General features: G+C 34.7%; 1 protein-coding gene across 2 annotated transcripts in view; it reads right to left on the bottom strand.

Moving 5' to 3' along the window:
* Positions 1-25,872, bottom strand: part of NRDC (nardilysin convertase) — a 121,036-nt gene that overhangs the window by 44,818 nt on the left and 50,346 nt on the right. Inside the window, exons 3-6 of one of the 2 annotated variants that reach the window (XM_073233917.1) lie at positions 19,643-19,776; positions 18,709-18,778; positions 18,472-18,553; positions 17,467-17,620 (exon numbers count right to left, since the gene is read on the bottom strand). In XM_073233917.1, coding sequence (XP_073090018.1) covers positions 17,467-17,620; positions 18,472-18,553; positions 18,709-18,778; positions 19,643-19,776 — 440 coding nt within the window. The remainder of the gene's footprint in view (positions 1-17,466; positions 17,621-18,471; positions 18,554-18,708; positions 18,779-19,642; positions 19,777-25,872) is intronic. The other variant, XM_073233916.1, reaches the window with a different exon arrangement.

The raw sequence follows: 25,872 nt of genomic DNA on the forward strand, positions 1-25,872 counted from the left end.
CCACCACGCAGGTCAAGAAACAGACCACTCTCAAAACTCTAGAAGGACTGAGCACCTACCTTTTCCCCAGAGGTAAATGTGGTAATCCTGAATGTTATGATAATCACTTCTCTGCTTTTCTTTATAGTTTTACCGCCTTTATATATATTATTTCTAGACAAGTGTTTCTTAGCTTTTCTTTCTTCCATTATCCACCTAAACAGCCTTTTCGGATATTTTCTCCTTATCACTCCCCTATGAAATTTTAGTACCATCAGTATACTGTTTATATACTGTATGTATATCTGTGACTTTATATATTAAAAGTGTATAAAGTCTACTTTTTATTCAATACAGGGTTGCAAATGACCAAATAAAATTTTAAGTTAAAAGTTAAAATTTCAGTCTATAAATATTTCACTTAGCTATTTGCTTTTTAATATAATTTACTTCTATAAACTATGCTGTATCAAGTTATGTATGCAAATTGTCCATTAATATAATAAGAGCACATTTTTAAGAAATTAAAATTACTTTTAATAGCCAAGTAAAACAACTGAAAAAACTAGTTTCCTACAGTATTTTGTAAACTTTCAACTTTTGCATCATTTGAGAAACTTTTAAATTAATTAGCTGCCAGATATTCATTAAGATATTGTTGATCTTTTTTCTTTCTCTTCAGTACTTGACATAACTGACAAGTTGAATAATTTTTATTTGATTGAATAAAAAAGGATATTTTTATATAATTCTAAAAAACGAAGTCACACACGAAAGCATGAAGTATCAAATATCAACAACAAAATCAAAAGGCAGCCAATAGCAATCTACTGGCATGTGTAGACTATCTCTACTGATGACTTCCAGATTAATTAGTCATCTCAAAATCCTCCAATGACCTATCTACCAGTTTTGTAGCACTGACCTTACATACGCTTTGTATACCTTCCACAAACTCAATGACAGTATAAATGGTGCTTATGTAATATTCAAGAAAACTCAGAGAAATTAAATACTAAAAATACTCCCAGGTGGGGTTAAGCTTTGGAGGACCACAAACCATTACAATGTCAAACACTATTTCAACCCTATTTAAAAGTACATTGGGTATACTTAGCCCTCTGCTTTTCCTTATAAGTTTTAGACTTAGCTTGCCTATTTAAAACTCAATAAATTTAAATAAAAGGTTTCACCATTAAATATAAATTTCTTTAAAATATATGTCCCACTGAGAAAGTTACCTTTGCTCTTCTATCTTCATGAAGAGATACTGGACTTCATCACCTAATTTTTTTCTACATATACTGATAGGATTTTTCTCCTTCAATCTGGTAATGTGACAAACTGCATTGACTGGTTTTCTAATGTAGGTTTCTTAATCCTACCTTTAATTTCGAGGATGAATCCAACTCAGTATTGCTCTATCACCATTATATATTGTTTTTCAGTGAATCAAGTCTGTAATTTTTCTCATATTATACATTCTTACAGCAAGGTCAGGTTATCTTCATAAATGAGAGAGGAATTATTACTTAAGTATTTTTGTAGGACTCTAAACTAAAAGGTTTATTTATTTTTTTCCTTTTAATTTTTATTTCATATAATGAATATATAATACAATTCATCCATTTTAAATGTACGGTTGAATGATAAGCATACCTACACTACACAGAAGATACAACATGCCAGCCATCCCAAAGAGTTCCCTCTACTTATCCAGGTGGTCCCCAATCCTCTGGCCCTAGGCACCATTCTGATTTTTGCTCATAATAGAAATGTTTTGCCTTTTCTAGAATGTAATCATATATTATATACTTTTATATCTGGCTTTTTTCACTTAACATAGTTTTTTGAGCTTCATCCATGTTGCTGTATGTACTGGCTCATTTCATTTTCTGAAAAAATTTGGTATCATTAATGCAAAATTACATGAGCAACATTATGGTTACTAAACTACCCCTATTATAAATTCCCACCACATACCCCATTACAGTCACTGTCTACCAATGCAGTAAGATGCTATAGAATCACTAATTGTCTTCTCCATATTGATGGCCTTCCTATGCCCCAACACCACATTATGTGTGCTAATCACAATGCCATGATTTTCCCCCCCTTATCCCTCCCTTCCCACCCATCCTCCAGAGGCCCTTTCCCTTTGGGAACTGTTAGTCCATTCTTGGGTTCTGTGATTCTGCTGCTGTTTTGTTCCTTCAGTTTTTGCTTGGTTCTTATTCTCCACAAATGAGTGAAATCAACTGATACTTGTCTTTCTCTGCCTGGCTTATTTCACTGAGCATAATACCCTCTAGCTCCATCCATGTTGTTGCAAATGGTAGGAATTGTTTTCTTCTTATGGCTGAATACTATTCCATTATGTATATGTACCACATCTTCTTTACCCATTCATCTACTGATGAACACTTAGGTTGCTTCCATGTCTTCGCTATTGTAAATAGTGTGGTGATAAACATAGGGGTGCATATGGCTTTTTTCAAACTTGGCTGCTGCATTCTTAGGGTAAATTCCTAAGAGTGGGATTCCTGGGTCAAATGGTATTTCTATTTTTAGTTTTTAGAGGAACCCTCAAACTGCTTTGCACAATGGTTGAACTAATTTACATTCCCACCAGTAGTGTTGGAGGGTTTCCCTTCTCCACATCCTCGCCAACATTTGTTGTTGTTTGTATTTTGGATGTTGGCCATCCTAACTGCTGTGAGGTGATATCTCATTGGGGTTTTAATTTGCATTTCCCTGATGATTAGCGATGTGGAGCATCTTTTCATGTGCCTGTTAGCCATCTGAATTTCTTCTTTGGAGAAGTGTCTGTTCAGATCCTCTGCCCATTTTTTAATTACATTATTTCCTTTTTGTCTGTTGAGGTGCGAGAGCTCTTTATGTATTTTGGATGTCAACCCTTTATTAGATCTGTCATTTATGAATATATTCTCCCATACTGTAGGACGCCTTTTTGTTCTACTGATGGTATCCTTAGATGTATAGAAGCTTTTCAGCTTGACATAGTCCCACTTGTTCATTTTTGCTTTTGTTTCCCTTGCCAGGGGAGAAATGTTCAGGAAGAAGTTGCTCATGTTTATGTCCAAGAGATTTTTACTATATTTTTTTCTACGAGTTTTACAGTTTCATGACTTACATTCAGGTCTTTGATCCATTTTGAGTTTACTTTTCTGTATGGGGTTAGACAATAATCCAGTTTCACTCTCTTACATGTAGCTGTCCAGTTTTGCCAACACCAGCTGTTGAAGGGGCTATCATTTCCCCATTGTATATCCATGGATCCTTTATTATATATTAATTGACCATCTATGCTTGGGCTTATATCTGAACTCTCTAGTCTGTTCCACTGGTCTTTGGGTCTGTTCTTGTGGCAGTACCAAATTGTCTTGATTACTGTGGCTTTGTAGTAGAGCTTGAAGACAGGGAGCGTAATTCCACCTGCTTTATTCTTCCTTCCCAGGATTGCTTTGACTATTCGGGGTGTTTTGTCATTCCATATGAATTTTAGAACTATTTGCTCTAGTTCACTGAAGAATGCTTTAGGTATTTTGATAGGGATTGCATTAAATCTGTAGATTGCTTTAGGCAGAATGGCCACTTTGGTGATATTAATTCTTCCTAGCCAAAAGCATGGTATGAATTTCCATTTATTAGTGTCCTCTTTAATTTCTTTTAAGGGTGTCCCATAGTTTTCAGGGTATAGGTCTTACACTCCTTGTTTAGGTTTATTCCTAGGTATTTTATTCTTTTTGATGCAATTGTGAATGGAATTGTTTTCCTGATTTCTCTTTCTGCTAGTTCATCATTAGTGAATAGGAATGAAACAGATTTCTGTGTATTAATTTTGTATCCCACAACTTTGCTGAATTCAGATATTAGATCTAGTAGTTTTGGAGTGTATTCTTTAGGGTTTTTTATGTACAATATCATGTCATCTGTAAACAGGGACAGTTTGACTTCTTCCTTATCAATCTGGATGCCTTTTATTTCTTTGAGTTGTCTGATTGCTGTGGCTAGGAACTCCAGAACTATGTTGAATAAAAGTGGGGAGAGTGGGCATCTTTGTCTTGTTCCCGGTCTTAAGGGAAAAGCTTTCAGCTTCTCGCTCTTAAGTATAATGTTGGCTGTGGGTTTCTCATATATACCTTTGTTCTTTTTCAAGATATCTGTAGGGTTTCTCATATACACCTTTGTTCTTTTTCAAGATATTTGTGGTCTCTTTCATTCCATATGAATTTTATGATCAGCTCATCAATTTCTTCTAGGCAGTTAAAATTTGATAAGTAGTAAGTTGAATCTGTACATCAATTTGGGAAGTACTGTCATCTTAAGAATATTAGGTCTTCCAATCCATGAATATGGGATATTCTTTTAATTTAGGTCTTCTTTAATTCAACATTTTGTGTGTGGGGTCTTTTCACATACAACTCTTGTACTTCTTTTGTTAAATTTATTCTTAAATATTTTATTTTTTGATTTATTGTAAAAGGAATTTTTCCTTAAATTTCATTTTTGGGTTTTTCATTGCTAACAACTGACTTTTGTATATTGATCTTGTATCCTGTAACCTTGAACTTGATTATTAACGCTAATAGTTCTTTGGTGGAATCTGCAGAATTCTCTCTATACAGTGAATTCTCATTATTTGTGTTACATTCTTACATTCTCTAAAGTTGCATGACTGTTGAATTAGTCAATACTGAGCCACTCTTCTACAGGAAATATGTACACACAAATATAATGATCTTAATCCTAAAGGTATCTTATCATAGTAAATTCTCTTTATTTGACAAGAGAGAATGATGTTCAGAAATGTTAATTTGCCTGAGGCCACCTCACTAATGGGTAGCAGAGTTAGGATTCAAATTTGATCAATACTGGCTCCAGAGCCACAGCTGCTTTTACTATCTCCATCCTCTGGACACTTCTATATGAAAGCTGAAAAAAAAGGGCAAAGTGTTGCTTTGACCAACCTCTGCTAAAAATGTGTGTGTGTCAGGCAACTCAAAATTTTTACAAATTTCAAAAAATTTCAAATTTTTCTCATGTCCAAGAATGACTACCAAAGTATCATCAGTATTGATTTTGGGTTTACAAATAAATTCTAGTCATTTATTATGAATTCTTTGTGAATAATTTGTGAATTCTCCACAAATAATGAGAATGAACTGCACAAGATTATGTCATCTGCAAATGGAGATGGTTTTACTTCTTTTCAATCAACATGTCTTTTAATTTTCTTGTCTAATTACCCTAGTTAAAACCTCCACAACAATGTTGAATAGAAGTGGTGAGAACTGACATCTTATCTTGATCCTGACCTTCAGAGAAAAGCTTTCAATCTTTTACCATTAAGTTTATTTGTGGGTTATTCATACTTTCCTCAGCTTGAGGAAGTTCCCTTTTATTCCTAGTTTATTAAGTGTTTAATCAAGGAAGGGTGCTATATTTTGTCAAATGCTTTTTCAGTTTGTATTGAGATGATATATTGTGATGTATCTTTTGTCCCTTCTTCTATTAACATGACATATTACATTGGTTAATTTTTGTGAACTAACGTTGAATTCCTGTGATAAATCCCATGTGGTCATGATATATAGTTCTTTCCATATGTCGCTGGATTCAGTTTCACAGTATTTTGTTGAGGATTTCCACATCTATATTCATAAGGGATATTAGTCTGTAGTGTTCCTTTGGCATCATTGTCTAATTTTGGTATCAGCGTAACACTAGCTTCATACAATTAGGAAGTGTCCCTCCTTTTTGGAAGAATTTATGATGAAGCATTAGTGTTAATTCTCCCTTAAATGCTGGGTAGAATTCACCAATGAAGTCATCTATACCTACATGTCTCACTGGAAAGTTTTCTGATTACTAATCCAGTCTCTTGTTATAGGTCTATTCAGATTTTTTGTCTTCTTCAGTCAGTTTCAGTAGTTTTTATCTTTCTAGATAATTTGTCCATTTCATCAGGGTTATGTATTGGCATACAACTGTTCAGAGGATTCCATTACAGTCCTTTTTATTGTGGTAAAATCATAGTAATGTTCACACTTTCATTTCAGATTATGAGCCTTCTTTTTTCTTAGCCAATCTAGATGAAAGTCTTGTCAATTTGTTGATCTTTTCAAACAACCAATTTCTGTTTATTTTCTCTATTGTTTTCTACTATTTTTCTTTCCACTTTTTTTTTTATTATATCCTTCCTTCTGCTTACTTGGGTTAAGGTTACTTTTCTTTACCTAGACAAATGAGGTGAAAGTTCAGGTTACTGACTTGAGATCTTTCTTTTTTAATGGAGACGTTTACAACTATAAATTTCTCCCTGTGCACTACTTTTGATGCATCCCAGGAGTTTTTGTATATTGTTTACATTAGTCACTAAGTGTTTTTGAATTTCCTTTGTGATTTCTTCTTTAACCTATTGATTATTTAGGAGTGTACTAATTTGTACAGATTTGTAGAATTCCCCAAATTTCCTTCTATTGTTGATTTCTAAGTGCATTCCATTATAGCTATAGAACAATCACTGTATTTCAATCCTTCCAAGTTTATTAGGAATTTTTGTGACCCAATACATGTGTATGCTGGAGAACAACCATGCTGCACTTAAGAAGAATGTGTATTGTGTCTAGCTGGGGTGGAGTGTTCTAAAGGTGTCATTCGTTTATACTGTTATTCATGTCTTGTATTTGCTGATCTACCTAGCTATTCTATACTTTATTAAAAGTGGGATATTTACATTTCCAACTACTATAAAATGATGTATTTCTACTTTCAATCTGTCAGTTTTGCTTTACGTATTTTGTGGCTATTTTGATAGATGAATGTATATTTATAACTGCTGTCTTCTTGGTGGACTGACCCTTTTATAATAATAAAATTCCTTTGTCTCTAGTAACAATTTTCTCTTTTGTCTAATATTAGCATAGCCACTCCAGCTCCCTTTTAGTTACCATTTGCATGGTGTATCTTTTTGCATCCTTTCATTACCAATATAGTGTTTATTGTAATCTAAAGTGTGTTTCTTACAGATGCCATATGTGGTTGAATCATGTTTGTCCATTCTGCCAATATCTGTGTTTTAATTGGAATGTTTGATCTATTTATATTGAATTTAATTACTAATGAGGCAGGATTCCCTTACCTTTGCTATTTGCTTTCCATAAGTCATATCTTTGCCCCCCAGTTTTGCACTGCTGAATTGTTTTTGTTAAAATAAATATTTTCTAGTGTACCATTTTAATTCCTTTGTTATTTACTACATTTTTTGAATTTCTCAAACTAAGAAAGGGTATCTATGAATAAACCATAACATCTTAACTTGGAACAATCCATTCTGAATCAGAACATACTTAATTTCACTAGTATTAAAAAATTTTGTTCTACATGTCTGTTCTCTCACCCCTCCTGTCCTATTGTCATATAAATCATATCTTTATACATCATATGCCTATTAACACAGATTTATAATTTTTGCTTTATACAATTGGATGTCTTTTGAATCAGATAGGAAAAAGTTTACTAACAAAAAGTGTATTTATACTTTTATATTTACCTAATATACAAGTTATCTTATTAGCTCCACTTCATTTCTTCATATGGATTTGAATTTCTTTTTATTACAGCCTGAAAGACTCCATTTAAAGTCATATAGAGAAGATCAAGTGACAAACTTAGGTTTTAGTTTTTCCAAAAATATGTTAATTTTTCCATTTAGAAAGATATTTTTGCCAGATTTAGAATTTGTGGTTGATAGTGTTTTTCTAGTAATATGTCATACCATTGCCTTCTTGCCTCCATGGTTTCTGATGGGAAATCAGCTATTTTCCTTATTGAGATTATCTTTTCCTTATTGAGATTATCTTGTATGAGAAGAGCTGCTCCTTTCTTCCTACTTTCAAGATTCCTTTGGTATTTGGCTTTTGAAAATTTAACTATAATGCATCTTTTTGTAGATGTCATTGTTATGGATGCCATTATGTTTATCCTCCTTGGAATCTGGTGTGCTTCTTGACTGTGCAGATTCTTGTCTTTCGTCAAATTTGGGAAGTTTGCATATTATGTCTTTAAGAATTATTCCTATCTCTTTTTCATTTCCTTTTAGTACACCCACAATGCTAGTATGCTTAACAGTGTCCCACAGACCTGTGAGGTTCTGTTTTTTCTTCATTCTTTTTTTTCTATCCCTCAGACTAGATAATCCCAAATGACCTAAATTTAAATTCATTGATTCTTTCCTCTGCTATCTCTAATCTGCTATTGAGCCCTCCTAGTGAATTTTTTATTTGAGTTGTACTTTAAAAATCCAGAATTTCTACTTGGTTCTACTTAGTAATTTGTACCTCTCTACTGTAATTCTCTTTTAGTGAGACATCATTATCACACTTACCTTTAGTTCTGAGACTTAATTTTCTTAGTTCTTTTAACAAATTTTAAAGAGTTGATTTAAAGTTTTTGTCTAGGAAGTCTCGAATCTGGGCTCACAGACAGTTTCTATTGACAGCTATTTTTCCTGTGTATGGGCCTACTTTGTAGCCCTCATAATTAATTTTCTGTTAAAAACAATATTTTAGATAGTATGTCACAACTTTGGAAATAAAGATGTTTTTCCCTCCTCAGGGTTTGTTATTACTGACTTTTTACAAACTTTCTTCAACTAATTCTGTAAAGTCTGTATTCTTTGACAAGTATAACCACTGCTTGGTTAGTTTAGTGGTAATCTCTGGTTGCACAGAGACTTCTTCAAATGACTGGAATCAGTAAGTCTCCCAGCCTTTCCAAGGGCCTCTATGTGCATACTGTGGTACGCCTTCAGCTTTCAATTAGGCAATTTACAACCCTGCTTTAGCCACCATATCCTGTTTGCACAGAGATTAGCCAAGGTGAGAGACTAAAGACCTCAGGTTTTTCTTGAGCATGCGCACAGCATATGCATGTATATGGACTTCAAGATCCCCAGAAATATGTTCAAGCTTTTCAAAGCCTTTTTGGACATCTCATTTCCCAGTTTTTCCTTTAAAGATTTTTCGATAGTTTATCTGTTTGCCCCAACTGTTATCCATTGCCTTAGGCAGTCACAAAGATAAACAACTGTCTCTAAATGTTTTGGACATACGCCTCCAGAGAAAAAGATTTTTTCAATGGTTGAGCTCACTCAGGTTACATACAGAAAAATCCTGTAAGTACTGGTTTCCAGGGAACTGTCAGACAAGTCAAATAATGACAATTCTCCAGAATGATGTTCTTAGAAAGCTCCAAATCCATCCAGCCTCTACAAGTAGCTGTTAGATGGCTTTTACTGTGATTGTGGGAACTGTTAGTTTACAAGACTACTGTGGAGCTGGGTAGAGGTGAATGGAAAAAGGGCAAGTAAAAATACCACAAAGCTGACTGTTCTTACTTACATTCAGCCACTTGCTTAAGTAAATTGCAATCCCCTGGATTGTTGCAAGCTTTTGGTATTTTCAGAGTTCTTAAGAAATTGATTTTGACAATTTTTGGCAATTTTTCTGTCAATTACTGAGAAGTATTAAATCTCCCATTGTGGTTGGTTATTTGTGCATTATCCTAATAAGTGATATGTTTTGAGGCTGTGCTATATTTTACCAGTTATATTTTACCAGTAAATTTTGTTCAGCCTCTTGAACAGCAATATATTTTTTCCCTTAAAGTCTATTTTTTCGTGATGTCAATAGAACTACACTGGCCTTCTTCACATCATTATACGTATCTGCAAGGTATACTTTATGACCCTTTTAATTTCAACCTTTCTGCATTCTTATGTTTATATCTAAGTATTGAGAACTACTTAATTAGCTTAAAAACCCAGTCTGACAATGCTTGTCTTTTAGTCAGAAGTTAGCTCATATATATTTAACGGAAATTAATAATACATATGGATCTACATCTATCTCTATCCTACTTTGTACTATTTGTCTTTGTCCTATTTTTTGTCTTTGATTTTTATCTTCTTTGAATTTATTATTTTTTTAAGGAATGTTTTAACTTGAATGTCACTGTGAGGAAGTAATCACATTCAGAATATAAGACATTCTATAACTCTTCAAAATAGTAAAAATCATGGAAAAGCAAAAAGGGCAGAGAACTAAAGACTAAAAGATATAATAACTGCAAGCAATGCAAGTACCTTGATTGGATCATAAAAAAATCAAATAGCTACATTTTGGGAACAATTCAATTTGAATATGCTCTACATATTAGATAATGTTATGGAACTACTCAATTTTCTTAAGTAAGATAATGGTATTGTGGCTTTGTAAGAGAATGTCTATTTTCATAGGACATGCATTTGAAATATTTAGGGGTGAAGTATCATTAAGTTTAGTCACTTTGAAATTGTTTAGACAAATACAGATAGATAAAGCAAATTGGCAAGATAAAGTGTAATGGTGTTATTTGTACGATTCTTTCAACTTCTCTGTATATTTGAAGTTTTTCAAAATAAGGTTGAAAAACTATAGAAAGATATCCATTGGTGAAATGTACTGTTTAGTGAAACTAAGGTACACTTACATTTTTGTAAAAGTGCTGTATTTATACATATGCATAAACATATGTTAGGGTAATGTTAGCACTGTACCAAAGGACCAAATATATGACTCGATCAAGAGAGAAGTTTATTTCTTGCACCTATGACAGTCTAGGTTAACTGAACCAGATCAGTAGGCAGCTCTCCTCTAATGGGACTTTTAAATGGTTCCATTATTTTTTAACACATGGCCTTCATCAGTTGTTGCCTTTCCTGTTAAGGTACAGGGCCAGAAATTATCTTCAAAGCAGGCTGTACACCTAGCTGCAGCAGAGGCTGAAAATTTCAGTTCAAGGTAGGCAGCCACACCCCAGCTGCAACTCTTATCAATTGAAAAGGGAATCTGTTAGAAAGCTAGTAGTCTCTATCATAGTCATTAAAAAGGGGTCTGGACTGTGTGCTGTCTCCAGCCTAAGCCAGTTCCTACTCATCCTTCTGTTCCAGAATACATAATCTCTTTCATGAACCCTCCCTTTACTTCCCATCTTTTCTAGTCAGCTCCTTTAGAATTTAGAATAGGTGCCATTCAATTTAGCACCTTATTAAATGTTTTTTAAAAAATTATTCTAAATGTTTCCCTATTCTGGTTTGGAATTTTTACACTCAAGTTTTGTTCTTTTAAAAGTTACCTAGAAAATATTATATGTATCCCTTTAATTTATCAATGCCTTACAAAAAAATACCTTTTTCTCCATTTACCCTTTCTCCTGATAAGCTATCATTGTGATTCTTTAAATTAAAAATATATGTACATATTTTTCATATACCTTTAAAATATAATTGTTTTAAATAATCCATGTGCATTTAAATTTATTAACATAAAATGACTTTCATTCTTCTTTTTTACATCTCTGACCTTCATTTTCCTTCTGCCAGAAATAATTTAGAATTTCCTTTAGTAAGTCAGTTGATTGTACACCTACAAATGAGTCTGATGATCTATTTTACAGTCGTTCTTTAAAGAAATTTTTGCATGGTGTAGACTGCAGTCGGGAGCTTTTTTTTTTCAGGCTATAGCAGATATCCCACTGTCCTTTAGCTTCCACTACTGCTGTGAAATAGTCATCCATCCATCTAATAACTAATAGTCCTCTGAAGGAATTTTGCCCTTTTATTTAGCAAGGATTTTCTATATTCAGCTTTCCTTACCATCACTATGTTTTTCCACATATGGATTTCTTTTAATGTATACTTCTGGAATTTGTCAGACCTCTCTAATCCAACTTGATGTTCTGGAAAATTTCTAGTGACCTACTCTTCAAATATTCTGTCCTCTACATTTTTCTCTTTCCTCCTTCTAGGACTTTAAGTCTTCACTCTATCCTCTATGCCTCTTTCATTTTTTTCTCTATTTTTCAGCTTCTTTCCCTCTTTCTGCTGTATTTGGGATGCCTTTTCACCTGTCTTCTGGTTCCTAATTATTTCTTTAGCTATATTTACTCTTTACTTAAACCTGTCCATTTGTTTCTCAATTTTAATGATGAAAGTTCAAGATGTTCTTTTTAATTTTCAAATGTCATAGGTCACATTTTAGTTTCCTAAATATTCAGCTTGCAACTGTATTCAAACTTGTCCTTATTTCTTTAAAAACAAAGTCTCATCATTTTTGTAATTTGTATCTAATTATTCCAATGTCTTCAGATTGCTAAGGCACTAGAAATCTTTTTCCTATGTTCTTTTCTCACTCATGTTGTCTTGTTTTCTTGTGTGTTTGTTTATTAAGTTTGGCCAAATGCTGGTCACTTTACTTGAAAAACTATACGAACAGTTTAAGACCTGGGATGAAGCATTTTCCTTCTGAGAGGATTTGTGCTTGCTCCTCTCATGCATCTGATAACACTACCAGTTCTGAACCACGTTACATCACAACATGGCTTGACATACAAGACTCAGATGTTTTGAAAATAGACTATAATTTCTTAGTTTGGCTGATCCATTTCCTGAACCTAAGGGTGAAGTCTTTTGGAGACCCAACTGATTATGAGGAGGAGCTCCTATGAGACATCCCACTTTGCAGACATTTGCACTTTGGTATTTCTTGCCTTCACCCTGGAATACTAGTAAAGCAAAGTTCAAATTTAATGAAATTAGCAAATACTACCCAGACAAAAGCAGCTTCCATTTTTATTTACTTATGGAGTAAAAATTCAGTCATTTTTACTTAAATTATCCAAGATACTGATAAGCAATGTTACCTGTGTGAAGGAACTGGATTTTACTGACCTATTTAAATAATACTGACACTTGATATATGCTATATTTTTCTAAATGATCCAAAGACTTATTACTCCTTACTAATTCTAAAAGTATATTTATTATAGTATATGCAATACTTAATGCTCTACCACTATCTACCATTTATGATGTTACCATTCTTATTAATTTCTCCTATTAATACAGTAGCATTCCTCTCAATTCTGAAAGGTTCTTTATAAGTATAAATTTTTAATAAATATGTAAATATCTTGATTTGCTGAAGCAGTTCTTAGATCAAAATATATAGAACCTCTTTAAAAAGAAACGAAAAAAGTTCTTTAGACTTTATACCAAATTTCAGCATCTGCAAGGTGGTCAGAATTTATTCAACATATCCTTTGCTTCTTGTTTTTATTCCAAAGAAAGTTTTCCTTCTTTATATTTGGACATAGTCAAATATAGGGCTTTGGCAGGACTTTTTGTATTTGTTTATTTTGGTTTGTTTTTTAACCAAAAATAAAGTCATGCAAATTCAGTTTGTCTAATACTTAAAATTTCTTCACATATAATAGGCCTGTTTGGATTTTGTGAATCTTAAGAGTTAAGAACTTTGAAATAAGGGCAAATATGAAGTCATCCCCAGTATTCCTGGTTTTCTAAGTTCATAGTAAAGATAATGTTGGCATTATTTGCTTTACTTTCACTGATTCCTTTTGCCTCTATTATCTGTTATTTTAGAATTAAATGTTTAATTACATAAGTACTGAATATCAAATGTATGTGCTGCATGTCCTTAAGTATGCAATTAAAAATAGCTATAAAATAATTTACTGAATTCTATGAGGCCAACACTAATTCACTCTAATACCAAAACCAGGCAAAGACACCACAAAAAAAGAAAATTACAGACCAATATCCCTGATGAACATAGATGCAAAAATACTCAACAAAATATTAGCAAACCGAATTCAAAAATACATCAAAAAGATCATCCATCATGATCAAGTGGGATTCATCCCAGGGATGCAAGGAGGGTACAACATTTGAAAATCCATCAACATCATCCACTACATCAACAAAAAGGACAAAAAGAACATGATCATCTCCATAGATGCAGAAAAAGCATTTGACAAAATTCACCATTCATTCATGATAAAAACTCTCAACAAAATGGGTATAGAGGGCAAGTACCTCAACATAATAAAGGCCATATATTACAAACCTACAGCCAACATTACACTTAACGGCGAGAAGCTGAAAGCTATTCCTTTAAGATCGGGAACAAGACAAGGATGCCCACTCTCCCCATTTTTATTCAACGTAGTTATGGAGGTCCTAGCCATGGCAATCAGACAACACAAAGAAATAAAAGGCATCCAGATTGGCAAGGAAGAAGTCAAACTGTCCCTGTTTGCAGATGACACGATATTGTACATAAAAAACCCTAAAGAATACACTCCAAAACTACTAGATCTAATATCTGAATTCAGCAAAGTTGTGGGATACAAAATTAATACACAGAAATCTATTTCATTCCTATTCACTAATGATGAACTAGCAGAAAGAGAAATCAGGAAAACAATTCCATTCACAATTGCATCAAAAAGAATAAAATACCTAGGAATAAACCTAAACAAGGAGTGTAAGACCTATACCCTGAAAACTATGGGACACCCTTAAAAGAAATTAAAGAGGACACTAATAAATGGAAATTCATACCATGCTTTTGGCTAGGAAGAATTACTATCACCAAAGTGGCCATTCTGCCTAAAGCAATCTACAGATTTAATGCAATCCCGATCAAAATACCTAAAGCATTCTTCAATGAACTAGAGCAAATAGTTCTAAAATTCATATGGAACGACAAAAGACCCCGAATAGTCAAAGCAATCCTGGGAAGGAAGAATAAAGCAGGTGGAATTACGCTCCCTGACTTCAAGCTCTACTACTAAGCCACACTAATCAAGACAATATGGTACCGGCAGAAGAACAGACCCATATACCAGTGGAACAGAATACAGAGTCCAGATATAAACTCAAGTATATATGGTCAATTAATACATGATAAAGGAGCTATGGATATACAATGGGGAAATGACAGCCTATTCAACAGCTGGTGGTGGCAAAACTGGACAGCTACATGTAAGAGAGTGAAACTGGATTATTGTCTAACCCCATACAGAAAAGTAAACTCAAAATGGATCAAAGACCTGAATGTAAGTCATGAAACGGTAAAACTCTTAGAAAAATATATAGGCAAAAATTGAGTGACTTCTTTATGAACATATCTCCCTGGGCAAGGGAAACAAAAGCAAAAATGAACAAGTGGGATTATATCAAACTAAAAAGCTTCTGTACAGCAAAGGATACCATCAGTAGAACAAAAAGACATCCTACAGTATGGGAGAATATATTCATAAATGACACATCTGATAAGGGGTTGACATCCAAATTATATAAAGAGCTTACACACCTCAACAAACAAAAAGCAAATAAGCCAATTAAAAAATGGGCAAAGGAGCTGAACAGACACTTCTCCAAAGAAGAAATTCAGATGGCCAACAGGCACATGAAAAGATGCCCCACATTGCTAATCATCAGAGAAATGCAAATTAAAATCCCAAAGAGATATCACCTCACAGCAGTTAGGATGGCCAACATCCGAAACACAAACAACAACAAATGTTGGTGAGGATGTGGAGAAAGGGGAACCCTCCTACACTGCTGGTGGGAATGTAAGCTAGTTCAACCACTGTGGAAAGCAGTATGGAGGTCCCTCAAAAAACTCAAGATAGAAATACCGTTTGACCAGGAATTCCACTCCTAGGAATTTACCCTAAGAATGCAGCAGCCTAGTTTGAAAAAGACATACGCACTCCTATGTTTATTGCAGCACTTTTTACAATAGCCAAGACATGGAAGCAACCTAAGTGTCCATCAGTAGTTGAATGGATAAAGAAGATGTGGTATATATACACAATGGAATATTATTCAGCTATAAGAAGAAAACAAATCCTGCCATTTGCAACAACATGGATGGAGCTGGAGGATATTGTGCTCAGTGAAATAAGCAAGGCAGAGAAAGACAAGTATCAAATAATTTCACTCATCTGCGGAGTATAAGAACAAAGAAAAAACTGAAGGAACAAAACAACAGCAGATTCACAGAACCCAAGAATGGACTAACAGTTACCAAGGGGGAAAGGACTGGGGAAGGTGGGTGGGATGGGAGGGATAAGGGGGAAAATGAGGCACTACAATTAGCACACATAATGTAGTGGGCGACATGGGAAAGGCAATATATACAGAGAAGACAAGTAATGATTCTATAGCATCTTACTGCGTTGATGGACAGTGACTGTAATGGGTTATGTGGGGGGGACTTGATAATGGGAGGAGTCTAGTAACCACAATGTTGTTCAAGTAATTATACATTAATGATATCAAAAATAAACAAATAAATAAATAAATAATTCGCTGAAAACAGGTGGACAGCCATATTATACAGATTAATGAAGAAAAGCCACCTTTAGCAAAAAGGCTGTTAATCTGAGGATTTAGGAGCACACAAATATTTATTCCACTGAAATTAATGGAATATGCTTTGACTTACGGGACTTTTTGCAAAAGATTTCTCAGGGTAAAAATAATCTTTTAAGGGACACGACAATTTATATAAGAAACCTGGAACTTTCTCATGTTTTGAGAAGTTTTTGGTCATTTATGGTTTGATTTTATGGTACTTTTTCTATAAAGAAATGGATTAATTCATTTAATATCTGAGTGTCTACCAAATTCTTAATGCAGGAAACATACCAACAAAAAGTAGACAAAAATTTCTGCCTTCAAGGGACTTACATTATACTGGCCAAACTCAAGATTTTTTTTTTATATTTCAATCTTACTTATATCTAGAATTTGGGATAAAGTGACTCCTTTTTAGTAATGTAAATCTTGGTCTGTAACCTTGTGACATCAAAACTGTACTAGTAGACTGACAAACTTTCTGGAAAGCAATTTTGCAGTGAGTATCAAAAGCTTTTTTTAAAAAAGTCTTAAAGATATACATGCAAATATACTCAGCAAACTCAATTCTTTAAGTTTAACTAAAAGCAGTAATTAAAGATGTTCACAAAGATTAGAATATTCATCACAGCATTAAAATACTACAAAACTGGAAACAACTGTCCATTAATATGTGACTCATTGACCTGATTATGAAACCTCTATTAAAATAATCCACAACCACTTAAAATCATGTTTTATAAGTTATATAAATATATCATTTTTAAAATATAAAAGAATATGAATAATATTACCCCATGCACATTTAAAAATATAGATGGTTAGATACCAAAATGCTAACCATGGTTAGCTTTAGATTGTAAAGTTAGGAGCAATCTTATTCCTTTTTTGCTTCTCAGGTTTTCCATATTTTCTAACTACATGAGAAAAAATAATTGCAATAATGAGTCTAGAGAATACATTATTTACAAAACTCAAAGGTGTTTGAGGGTTTCATTTTAATCTTAAATACAAAAACTAAGTATTACAGAACAAGAGCCAAGGTATTTAATAGTTTGTTCTTTCTTCCCAAATAAAATACGACAATTCTACAGAATTAGAATACTGTTTGAAAAGAAATACCATAGCACCACCAACATGTCCATTTGTAAGGTAGCATCAGAAGATTAAAATAAAATATATTTTGAGTTAGTTACCTATCCAGGGCTTCCTTGAAGTATTTTCTCTGGACATCAAATTGAAAGACTGTACGTTCACAATCTGTTGAAGCATTATCACTACCCCCATGCTTCTTCAGGAAAGCATCAAACCCATTCTCATCCGGGTATTTCAAACTACCCATAAATACCACTAAGTGGAAAGAACACAAAGTCACAGAACACAAAGACATAGAAAACGTTTTTATCATCAAGGATGAAATTTTTCACATACAAAAAAAAACTGGAATAAATACAGCAACACATTAACAATGGTTATGTCTGGATAATACTTTCATTACACTTCTGCTTTTATAATTTTCTATAATGTTCATATATTACTTTTATACTAAAAAACTGCACTTTTTCAAAAAAAGAAATGATTTGCAAAAGTTTAAAATGCAAACATAAGAATATATGTAAATTTATTGCTATTATAAAAACTCATGAGATAAAGTTTACCCTCAAATAGCTTAGAAAGCCAGAATATAAAAAAATGAGTAATTCAGGAAAGCAAATATAAATACGGATTTAAATATGTATCATTGTATAGCATCCAAACAGATTTTACTTGGGTACACTCATAATTAAACTGAAGATGTTCTGTTTTGTTTTGATATTATCGTGTGTTTTTATTTTCTGTATTTCTGATGCTTTGACATCTTAGGACCTTGCTAACCCTGGAAGAAACTGCCCCTCCCAAGGCCATAGCCCAGATTCATTGAGATTGCCAATTGTCTCCTGATCTATTGGCCTTACCATAACTGAGTAATAATAAAACCTACATTGTAAAATCATTTTCTAAGTGGTCTCATTCTAATCCTCAAGTAAGTACATTCAATGAGATTGTCTTCCCCCATGATATTCATCAGGACTTTTTCTTAGCCTTATCTCTTATTAAACATATCATACTTCTATCAAATTAGTTATTGATCTTTGAAATCAAGTCATACAAATCTGGAAGAAAACAAAACACTCAGGAATTATATTTTACAAAGATCTTACTGTGTTCCAAAAAGTGTGCCAGTCCGGGCAGGTCATCTGGATCAGCAAAACTCCCAACTCCAACACAAAGAGCTGCTGCAGACTGGAATAAGTAGAACACATACAAATTTTGAGTCAATCCCAAAGGGCTAATATTGTTATCTCATTTTAAGGATTCACTTGGAGATGGAGTTTCCAACAGAAAATTAACAAAATTCCTTCCCTGAGAATCAGGAGGAGCAGCAAAGTGAAACTCACCAGAACTGTGTCAGTTTCACCCTGCTGCTCCTCCTCTTGCCATCCTGCCAAATGCTGAACAGGTGCAGACCTAAAGGAAAAAGCAGAAACAGAAAAAAAGGGAAGGGGGATTGGCCAGCCCACCCAAATATCATATCGTGTCAGCATTTCAGCATTTTATGTTTCCTGATTTATTAGATTTCAGAAATCTGTAGAAGTAATATATCTTAAGTAGATTATCTCTAAAGATATCTAAGCAATTAGTCTGTATTCATTAACTCAGTTACTAATGTGAAGCTTCTCAATATGTTAATCAGAAAATTTTGTTTTCATTAAAATGGCATTAAGATAACATGTCAGGAAAACATCTAACAAGATAATAAATGGTTAAAAAAGAAAATCTTTAACTATTAAAAACTACAGAACTTTAAAGAGGCTTTTTAGTTCTTCACTTCTTATTGATGATTACAGAAGACATTACTTCTCAGATTCTCCCAAAGCCATGGGATAATTAGTTTTTAACAAAATAGATGGTCAAAAGGTACACCAAACTGTGCACTTAAAATAATTAGGGCATACATTTATGTCACTAAGTTAAAAAACACAAAAAAGGAGAAAAAACAGTCAATTCAAATATTTGAGGATAGGAAGTTGAATTATTAACTTTCCCTAATTTTACAAATGTCAATTTAAAGGGTTAACGTATTTGGTGACACAGACTGTTTGGTAAATGGTTACCCTCTTAGACAGTTTTAAAAAACACCATGTACCTGGTGTAAAACCTAACCATGTGCCAGAAAACTGGGACATTTTTAGAAGAACCAACAGCCTCACTTGATACTATAAATCCCATTTTGAAGACTTGGGCACATAACTCAGTTAAACCATGAGGAATATCCACTTCTTTAAGCCACAACAGTCTAACCTGTTCTGTGATGTTTAATAGATGCCTAACCTGCTTTCAGCTCCAACTACCCCATAAAGATTTCTTGTGTCGACCAGCAGTTTGAAGATATTTTTGTATAAAGATGACTTAAACCACAGTCTGTCAGTCAGCTTTGACCACAGCAAAAACAGGCTCTGCAATTGCTAGAAAAGAAATTCATACTTGAGAATTATCTACCCAAGAAATATTTGAGAAATTTATACTTGAGAATCGAGTTAAGAAAGTCCTAAACAAATCTTAATTCGGTATACATCATACTTAAATTTCAATCTTGTTGATTTATCAAACCTTTCAAATCAAGAACAACTTCCTTTTAGGAGGAACAAAATGGAGGGGAATAAAAACGATACCTCTGAAAAGTAGTTAACCTTTTACTTAGGTAATTCTCCAAAAACCCAAACTTATTTCTTCCTACTTTTTTTATTAATTCTCATGTTTACCTTAAACGAGGTTCACAGTTTTCAAACAAAAATTAAATCAAACTTGAGAGAGAGACCATGGGCTTAGACAGAGTAGGGTGAGGGCCTCTGGAAAAAGACAAAGGAAGATAACCATTGTGAGATTTGCTTTGGCCTGCTGGGGGGCCCAGCTTATTTTTCTAACTTTACCTAAGTGCTGCTTTTCTTCCTCCAGCTCTAAACAAATGATATGTTGCAACTTGGGCAATGTAGCAAGCAAGCCCAAAACTACTGCAAGCCCAAAACAACACAGTAAAAAACAGGAAGGATTCCATCTTGAAACCCAATTAGTTATGAAGTAAGACAATAACTCAGCCCACCTTAGGAGCAAAGCAGGCAGCCTTGAGTGACATGCTCCCAGACCAGGAAGCTGCTATCCTAGGAGGAAATCAGAGCAGTAAAATTCTTGTAAATAACTAATAAGAAACTTAGTGTTTCTTCAAAGGTATTTGAGACCACTTAGCAGGTGTACATCCCTAGCCCTTTGTCTCTCAACTGCCTATAAAACCCCTAGACAACGCACCACCTAGGGGACTCTCTTGTCCCCTCCTGGCTTGAGCCAAGAGCTCTCTTTTTGCTTTCTCTCTAAATAAAAGCCTCTGCCTTGCTCTCCTATCTTGACTGTTCGCAAAGTTCATTCTTCGGCTCCGTGAACAAGAACCCCAGCATCAAAACCACTGCAAAGCTTTATACTACTCTTAAGTCCCTTCTTATCTAGACTACCTACTTTATTTCCCTTTTGCAGACACTTATTCTTTCAGTGAATATAAACCATTTTCCATTGTTACAACCATGAGATCTTTCCTTTCACTAGTGTGTAACCCTTGCATCTGAATTAAAACAATTTGATCTCCTCTTCGAACTACATTAGGTTCTTTCATTCCCTTCTAATATGATCTAGAAATTTAGCTATCAATATGAGGGAATATATCATACTGAATTCTCAGAAAAAAAAGGCAGCATCTCAGGCATTTTTTAATGATCACTAGTTTGAACTTGCTGCTTCTAAAAGAGGTAAACATTTGGAGTTTGATCCCCTTCAGCAAAATAAAATGGGTAAAAATACTGGATGCAAATCATCTTCACTTGCCAAAATTATAAATGTTGCATAAATCTAAGATATTTTATTAAGTCTTGACAATAACAATGGCTGTCAAAACAATTTTTAAATTTAACCTTAGTTTCACTTATCATTGATAGAAGATATAAAGAAGTCTAAAGGATGGGAAAAGCTACTAATATAGACAGAGAAAAAAACTTATAGATGGGTATATTCAGTTATGAAGTTATAACACAACCAGACTAAAAGTTAAAATAGGGGCGGAGCCAGGATGGCGGCATGAGTAGAGCAGTGGAAATCTCCTCCCAAAAACACATAGAGCTATGAAAATATAACAAAGAAAAATCTTCCTAAAATAGAGACCACAGGACACAGGACAACATCCAGACCACATCCACACCTGCAAGAACCCAGCGCCTTGCGAAGAGGAGTGCTTTTTGGAAGTCTTAAAGGGGCAGGACAGGTCACTTAGACCAGAGGCAGGGAATCTGGGGATCTCTGGGCACTCTAACCCCCTGGGCAGCAGGGAGCACAGAGACCCCTTACGGAGATAAATAGCCTCCTGGCCGCTCCCCCTCCAACGGGGCTCCACCATTTTGGAGGAACAGCCCCAGCCAGGCCAAGCCCACAGCAACAGCGGAGATAAACCCCAAAGCAACTGGGCAGGAAGCAGAAGCCCTGTCTGCGCACAGCTGCCCAGCACAAGCAACTAGAGGTCACTATTCTCCCAGGAAAAGGCTACAAACCAACAAGAAGGGAAGCTCTTCCAGCGGTCACTTGTACCAGCTCTGCAAACTATCTCTATCACCATGAAAAGGCAAAACTACAGGCAGACAAAGATCACAGAGACAACACCTGAGAAGGAGACAGACCTAACTAGTCCTCCTGAAAAAGAATTCAAAATAAAAATCATGAACATGCTGACAGAGATGCAGAGAAAAATGCAAGAGCAATGGGATGAGATGCAGAGAAAAATGCAAGAGCAGTGGGATGAGATGCAGAGGAAAATGCAAGAGCAGTGGGATGAAGTCCGGAAGGAGATCACAGATGTCAGGAAAGAGATCACAGAAGTGAAACAATCCCTGGAAAGATTTATAAGCAGAATGGATAAGATGCAAGAGGCCATTGAAGGAATAGAAGCCAGAGAACAGGAACGTATAGAAGCTGACAGAGAGAGAGATAAAAGGATCTCCAGGAATGAAACAACACTAAGAGAAATATGTGACCAATACAAAAGGAATAACATTCGTATTATAGGGATATCAGAAGAGGAAGAAAGAGGAAAAGGGATAGAAAGTGTCTTTGAAGAAATAATTGCTGAAAACTTCCCCAAACTGGGGGAAGAAATAATCGAACAGACCATGGAATTACACAGCACCCCCAACAGAAAGGATCCAAGGAGGACAACACCAAGACACATAGTAATTAAAATGGCAAGGATCAAGGACAAGGAAAGAGTTTTAAAGGCAGCTAGAGAGAAAAAGGTCACCTATAAAGGAAAACCAATCAGGCTAACATCAGACTTCTCAACAGAAACCCTACAGGCCAGAAGAGAATGGCATGATATACTTAATGCAATGAAACAGAAGGGCCTTGAACCCAGGATACTGTATCCAGCACGACTATCATTTAAATATGATGGTGGGATTAAACAATTCCCAGACAAGCAAAAGCTGAGGGAATTTGCTTCCCACAAACTACCTCTACAGGGCATCCTACAGGGACTGCTCTAGATGGGAGCACCCCTAAAAAGAGCACAGAACAAAACACACAACATATGAAGAATGGAGGAGGAGGAATAAGAAGGGAGAGAAGAAAAGAATCTCCAGACAATGTATATAACAGCTCAATAAGCGAGCTAAGTTAGGCAGTAAGATACTAAAGAAGCTAACCTTGAACCTTTGGTAACCACGAATCTAAAGCCTGCAATGGCAATAAGTACATATCTCTCAATAGTCACCCTAAATGTAAATGGACTTAATGCACCAATCAAAAGACACAGAGTAATAGAATGGATAAAAAAGCAAGACCCATCTATATGCTGCTTACAAGAAACTCACCTTAAACCCAAAGACAAGCAAAGACTAAAAGCCAAGGGATGGAAAAACATATTTCAGGCAAACAACAGTGAGAAGAAAGCAGGGGTTGCAGTACTAATATCAGACAAAATAGACTTCAAAACAAAGAAAGTAACAAGAGATAAAGAAGGCCACTACATAATGATAAAGGGCTCAGTCCAACAAGAGGATATAACCATTCTAAATATATATGCACCCAATACAGGAGCACCAGCATATGTGAAGCAAATACTAACAGAACTAAAGAGGGAAATAGACTGCAATGCATTCATTTAAGGAGACTTCAACACACCACTCACCCCAAAGTATAGATCCACCGGGCAGAAAATAAGTAAAGACACACAGGCACTGAACAACACACTAGAACAGATGGACCTAATAGACATCTATAGAACTCTACATCCAAAAGCAACAGGATATACATTCTTCTCAAGTGCACATGGAACATTCTCCAGAATAGACCACATACTAGCTCACAAAAAGAGCCTCAGTAAATTCCAAAATATTGAAATTCTACCAACCAATTTTTCAGACCACAAAGGTATAAAACTAGAAATAAATTCTACAAAGAAAGCAAAAAGGCTCACAAACACATGGAGGCTTAACAACATGCTACTAAATAATCAATGGATCAATGAACAAATCAAAATAGAGATCAAGGAATATATAGAAACAAATGATAACAACAACACTAAGCCCCAACTTCTGTGGGACGCAGCGAAAGCAGTCTTAAGAGGAAAGTATATAGCAATCCAGGCACACTTGAAGAAGGAAGAACAATCCCAAATGAATAGTCTAACATCACAATTATTAAAACTGGAAAAAGAAGAACAAAGGAGGCCTAAAGTCAGCAGAAGGAGGGACATAATAAAGATCAGAGAAGAAATAAACAAAATTGAGAAGAATAAAACAATAGCAAAAATCAACGGAACCAAGAGCTGGTTCTTTGAGAAAATTAACAAAATAGATAAGCCTCTAGCCAAACTTATTAAGAGAAAAAGAGAGTCAACACAAATCAACATAATCAGAAATGAGAATGGAAAAATCACGACAGACTCCACAGAAATACAAAGAATTATTAAAGACTACTATGAAAACCTATATGCCAACAAGCTGGGAAACCTACAAGAAATGGACAACTTCCTAGAAAAATACAACCTCCCAAGATTGACCAAGGAAGAAACACAAAAGTTAAACAAACCAATTACGAGCAAAGAAATTGAAACAGTAATCAAAAAACTACCCAAGAACAAAACCCGGGGCCGGACGGATTTACCTCGGAATTTTATCAGACACACAGAGAAGACATAATACCCATTCTCCTTAAAGTGTTCCACAAAATAGAAGAAGAGGGAATACTCCCAAACTCATTCTATGAGGCCAACATCACCCTAATACCAAAACCAGGCAAAGAACCCACCAAAAAAGAAAATTACAGACCAATATCCCTGATGAATGTAGATGCTAAAATACTCAATAAAATATTAGCAAACAGAATTCAACAGTATATCAAAAGGATCATACACCATGACCAAGTGGGGTTCATCCCAGGGATGCAAGGATGGTACAACATTCGAAAATCCATCAACATCATCCACCACATCAACAAAAAGAAAGACAAAAACCACATGATCATCTCCATAGATGCTGAAAAAGCATTTGACAAAATTCAACATCCATTCATGATAAAAACTCTCAGCAAAATGGGAATAGAGGGCAAGTACCTCAACATAATAAAGGCCATATATGATAAACCCACAGCCAGCATTATACTGAACAGCGAGAAGCTGAAAGCATTTCCACTGAGATCGGGAACCAGACAGGGATGCCCACTCTCCCCACTGTTATTTAACATAGTACAGGAGGTCCTAGCCACGGCAATCAGACAAAACAAAAAAATACAAGGAATCCAGATTGGTAAAGAAGAAGTTAAACTGTCACTATTTGTAGATGATATGATACTGTACATAAAAAACCCTAAAGACTCCACTCCAAAACTACTAGAACTGATATCGGAATAGAGCAAAGTTGCAGGATACAAAATTAACACACAGAAATCTGTTGCTTTCCTATACACTAACAACGAATCAATAGAAAGAGAAATCAGGAAAACAATTCCATTCACCATTGCATCAAAAAGAATAAAATACCTAGGAATAAACCTAACCAAAGAAGTGAAAGACTTATACTCTGAAAACTACAAGTCACTCTTAAGAGAAATTAAAGGGGACAATAATAAATGGAAACTTGTCCCATGCTCATGGCTAGGAAGAATTAATATCGTCAAAATGGCCATCCTGCCCAAAGCAATATACAGATTTGATGCAATCCCTCTCAAATTACCAGCAACATTCTTCAATGAATTGGAACAAATAATTCAAAAATTCATATGGAAACACCAAAGACCCCGAATAGCCAAAGCAATCCTGAAAAAGAAGAATAAAGTAGGGGGGATCTCACTCCCCAACTGTTCAAGCTCTACACAAAGCTATAGTAATCAAGACAATTTGGTACTGGCACAAGAAGAGAGCCACAGACCAGTGGAACAGATTAGAGACTCCAGAAATTAACCCAAACATATATGGTCAATTAATATTTGATAAAGGAGCCATGGACATACAATGGGGAAATGACAGTCTCTTC

This window comes from Manis javanica, chromosome 4 (assembly GCF_040802235.1).
Source record: "Manis javanica isolate MJ-LG chromosome 4, MJ_LKY, whole genome shotgun sequence".
Taxonomy (NCBI): domain Eukaryota; kingdom Metazoa; phylum Chordata; class Mammalia; order Pholidota; family Manidae; genus Manis; species Manis javanica.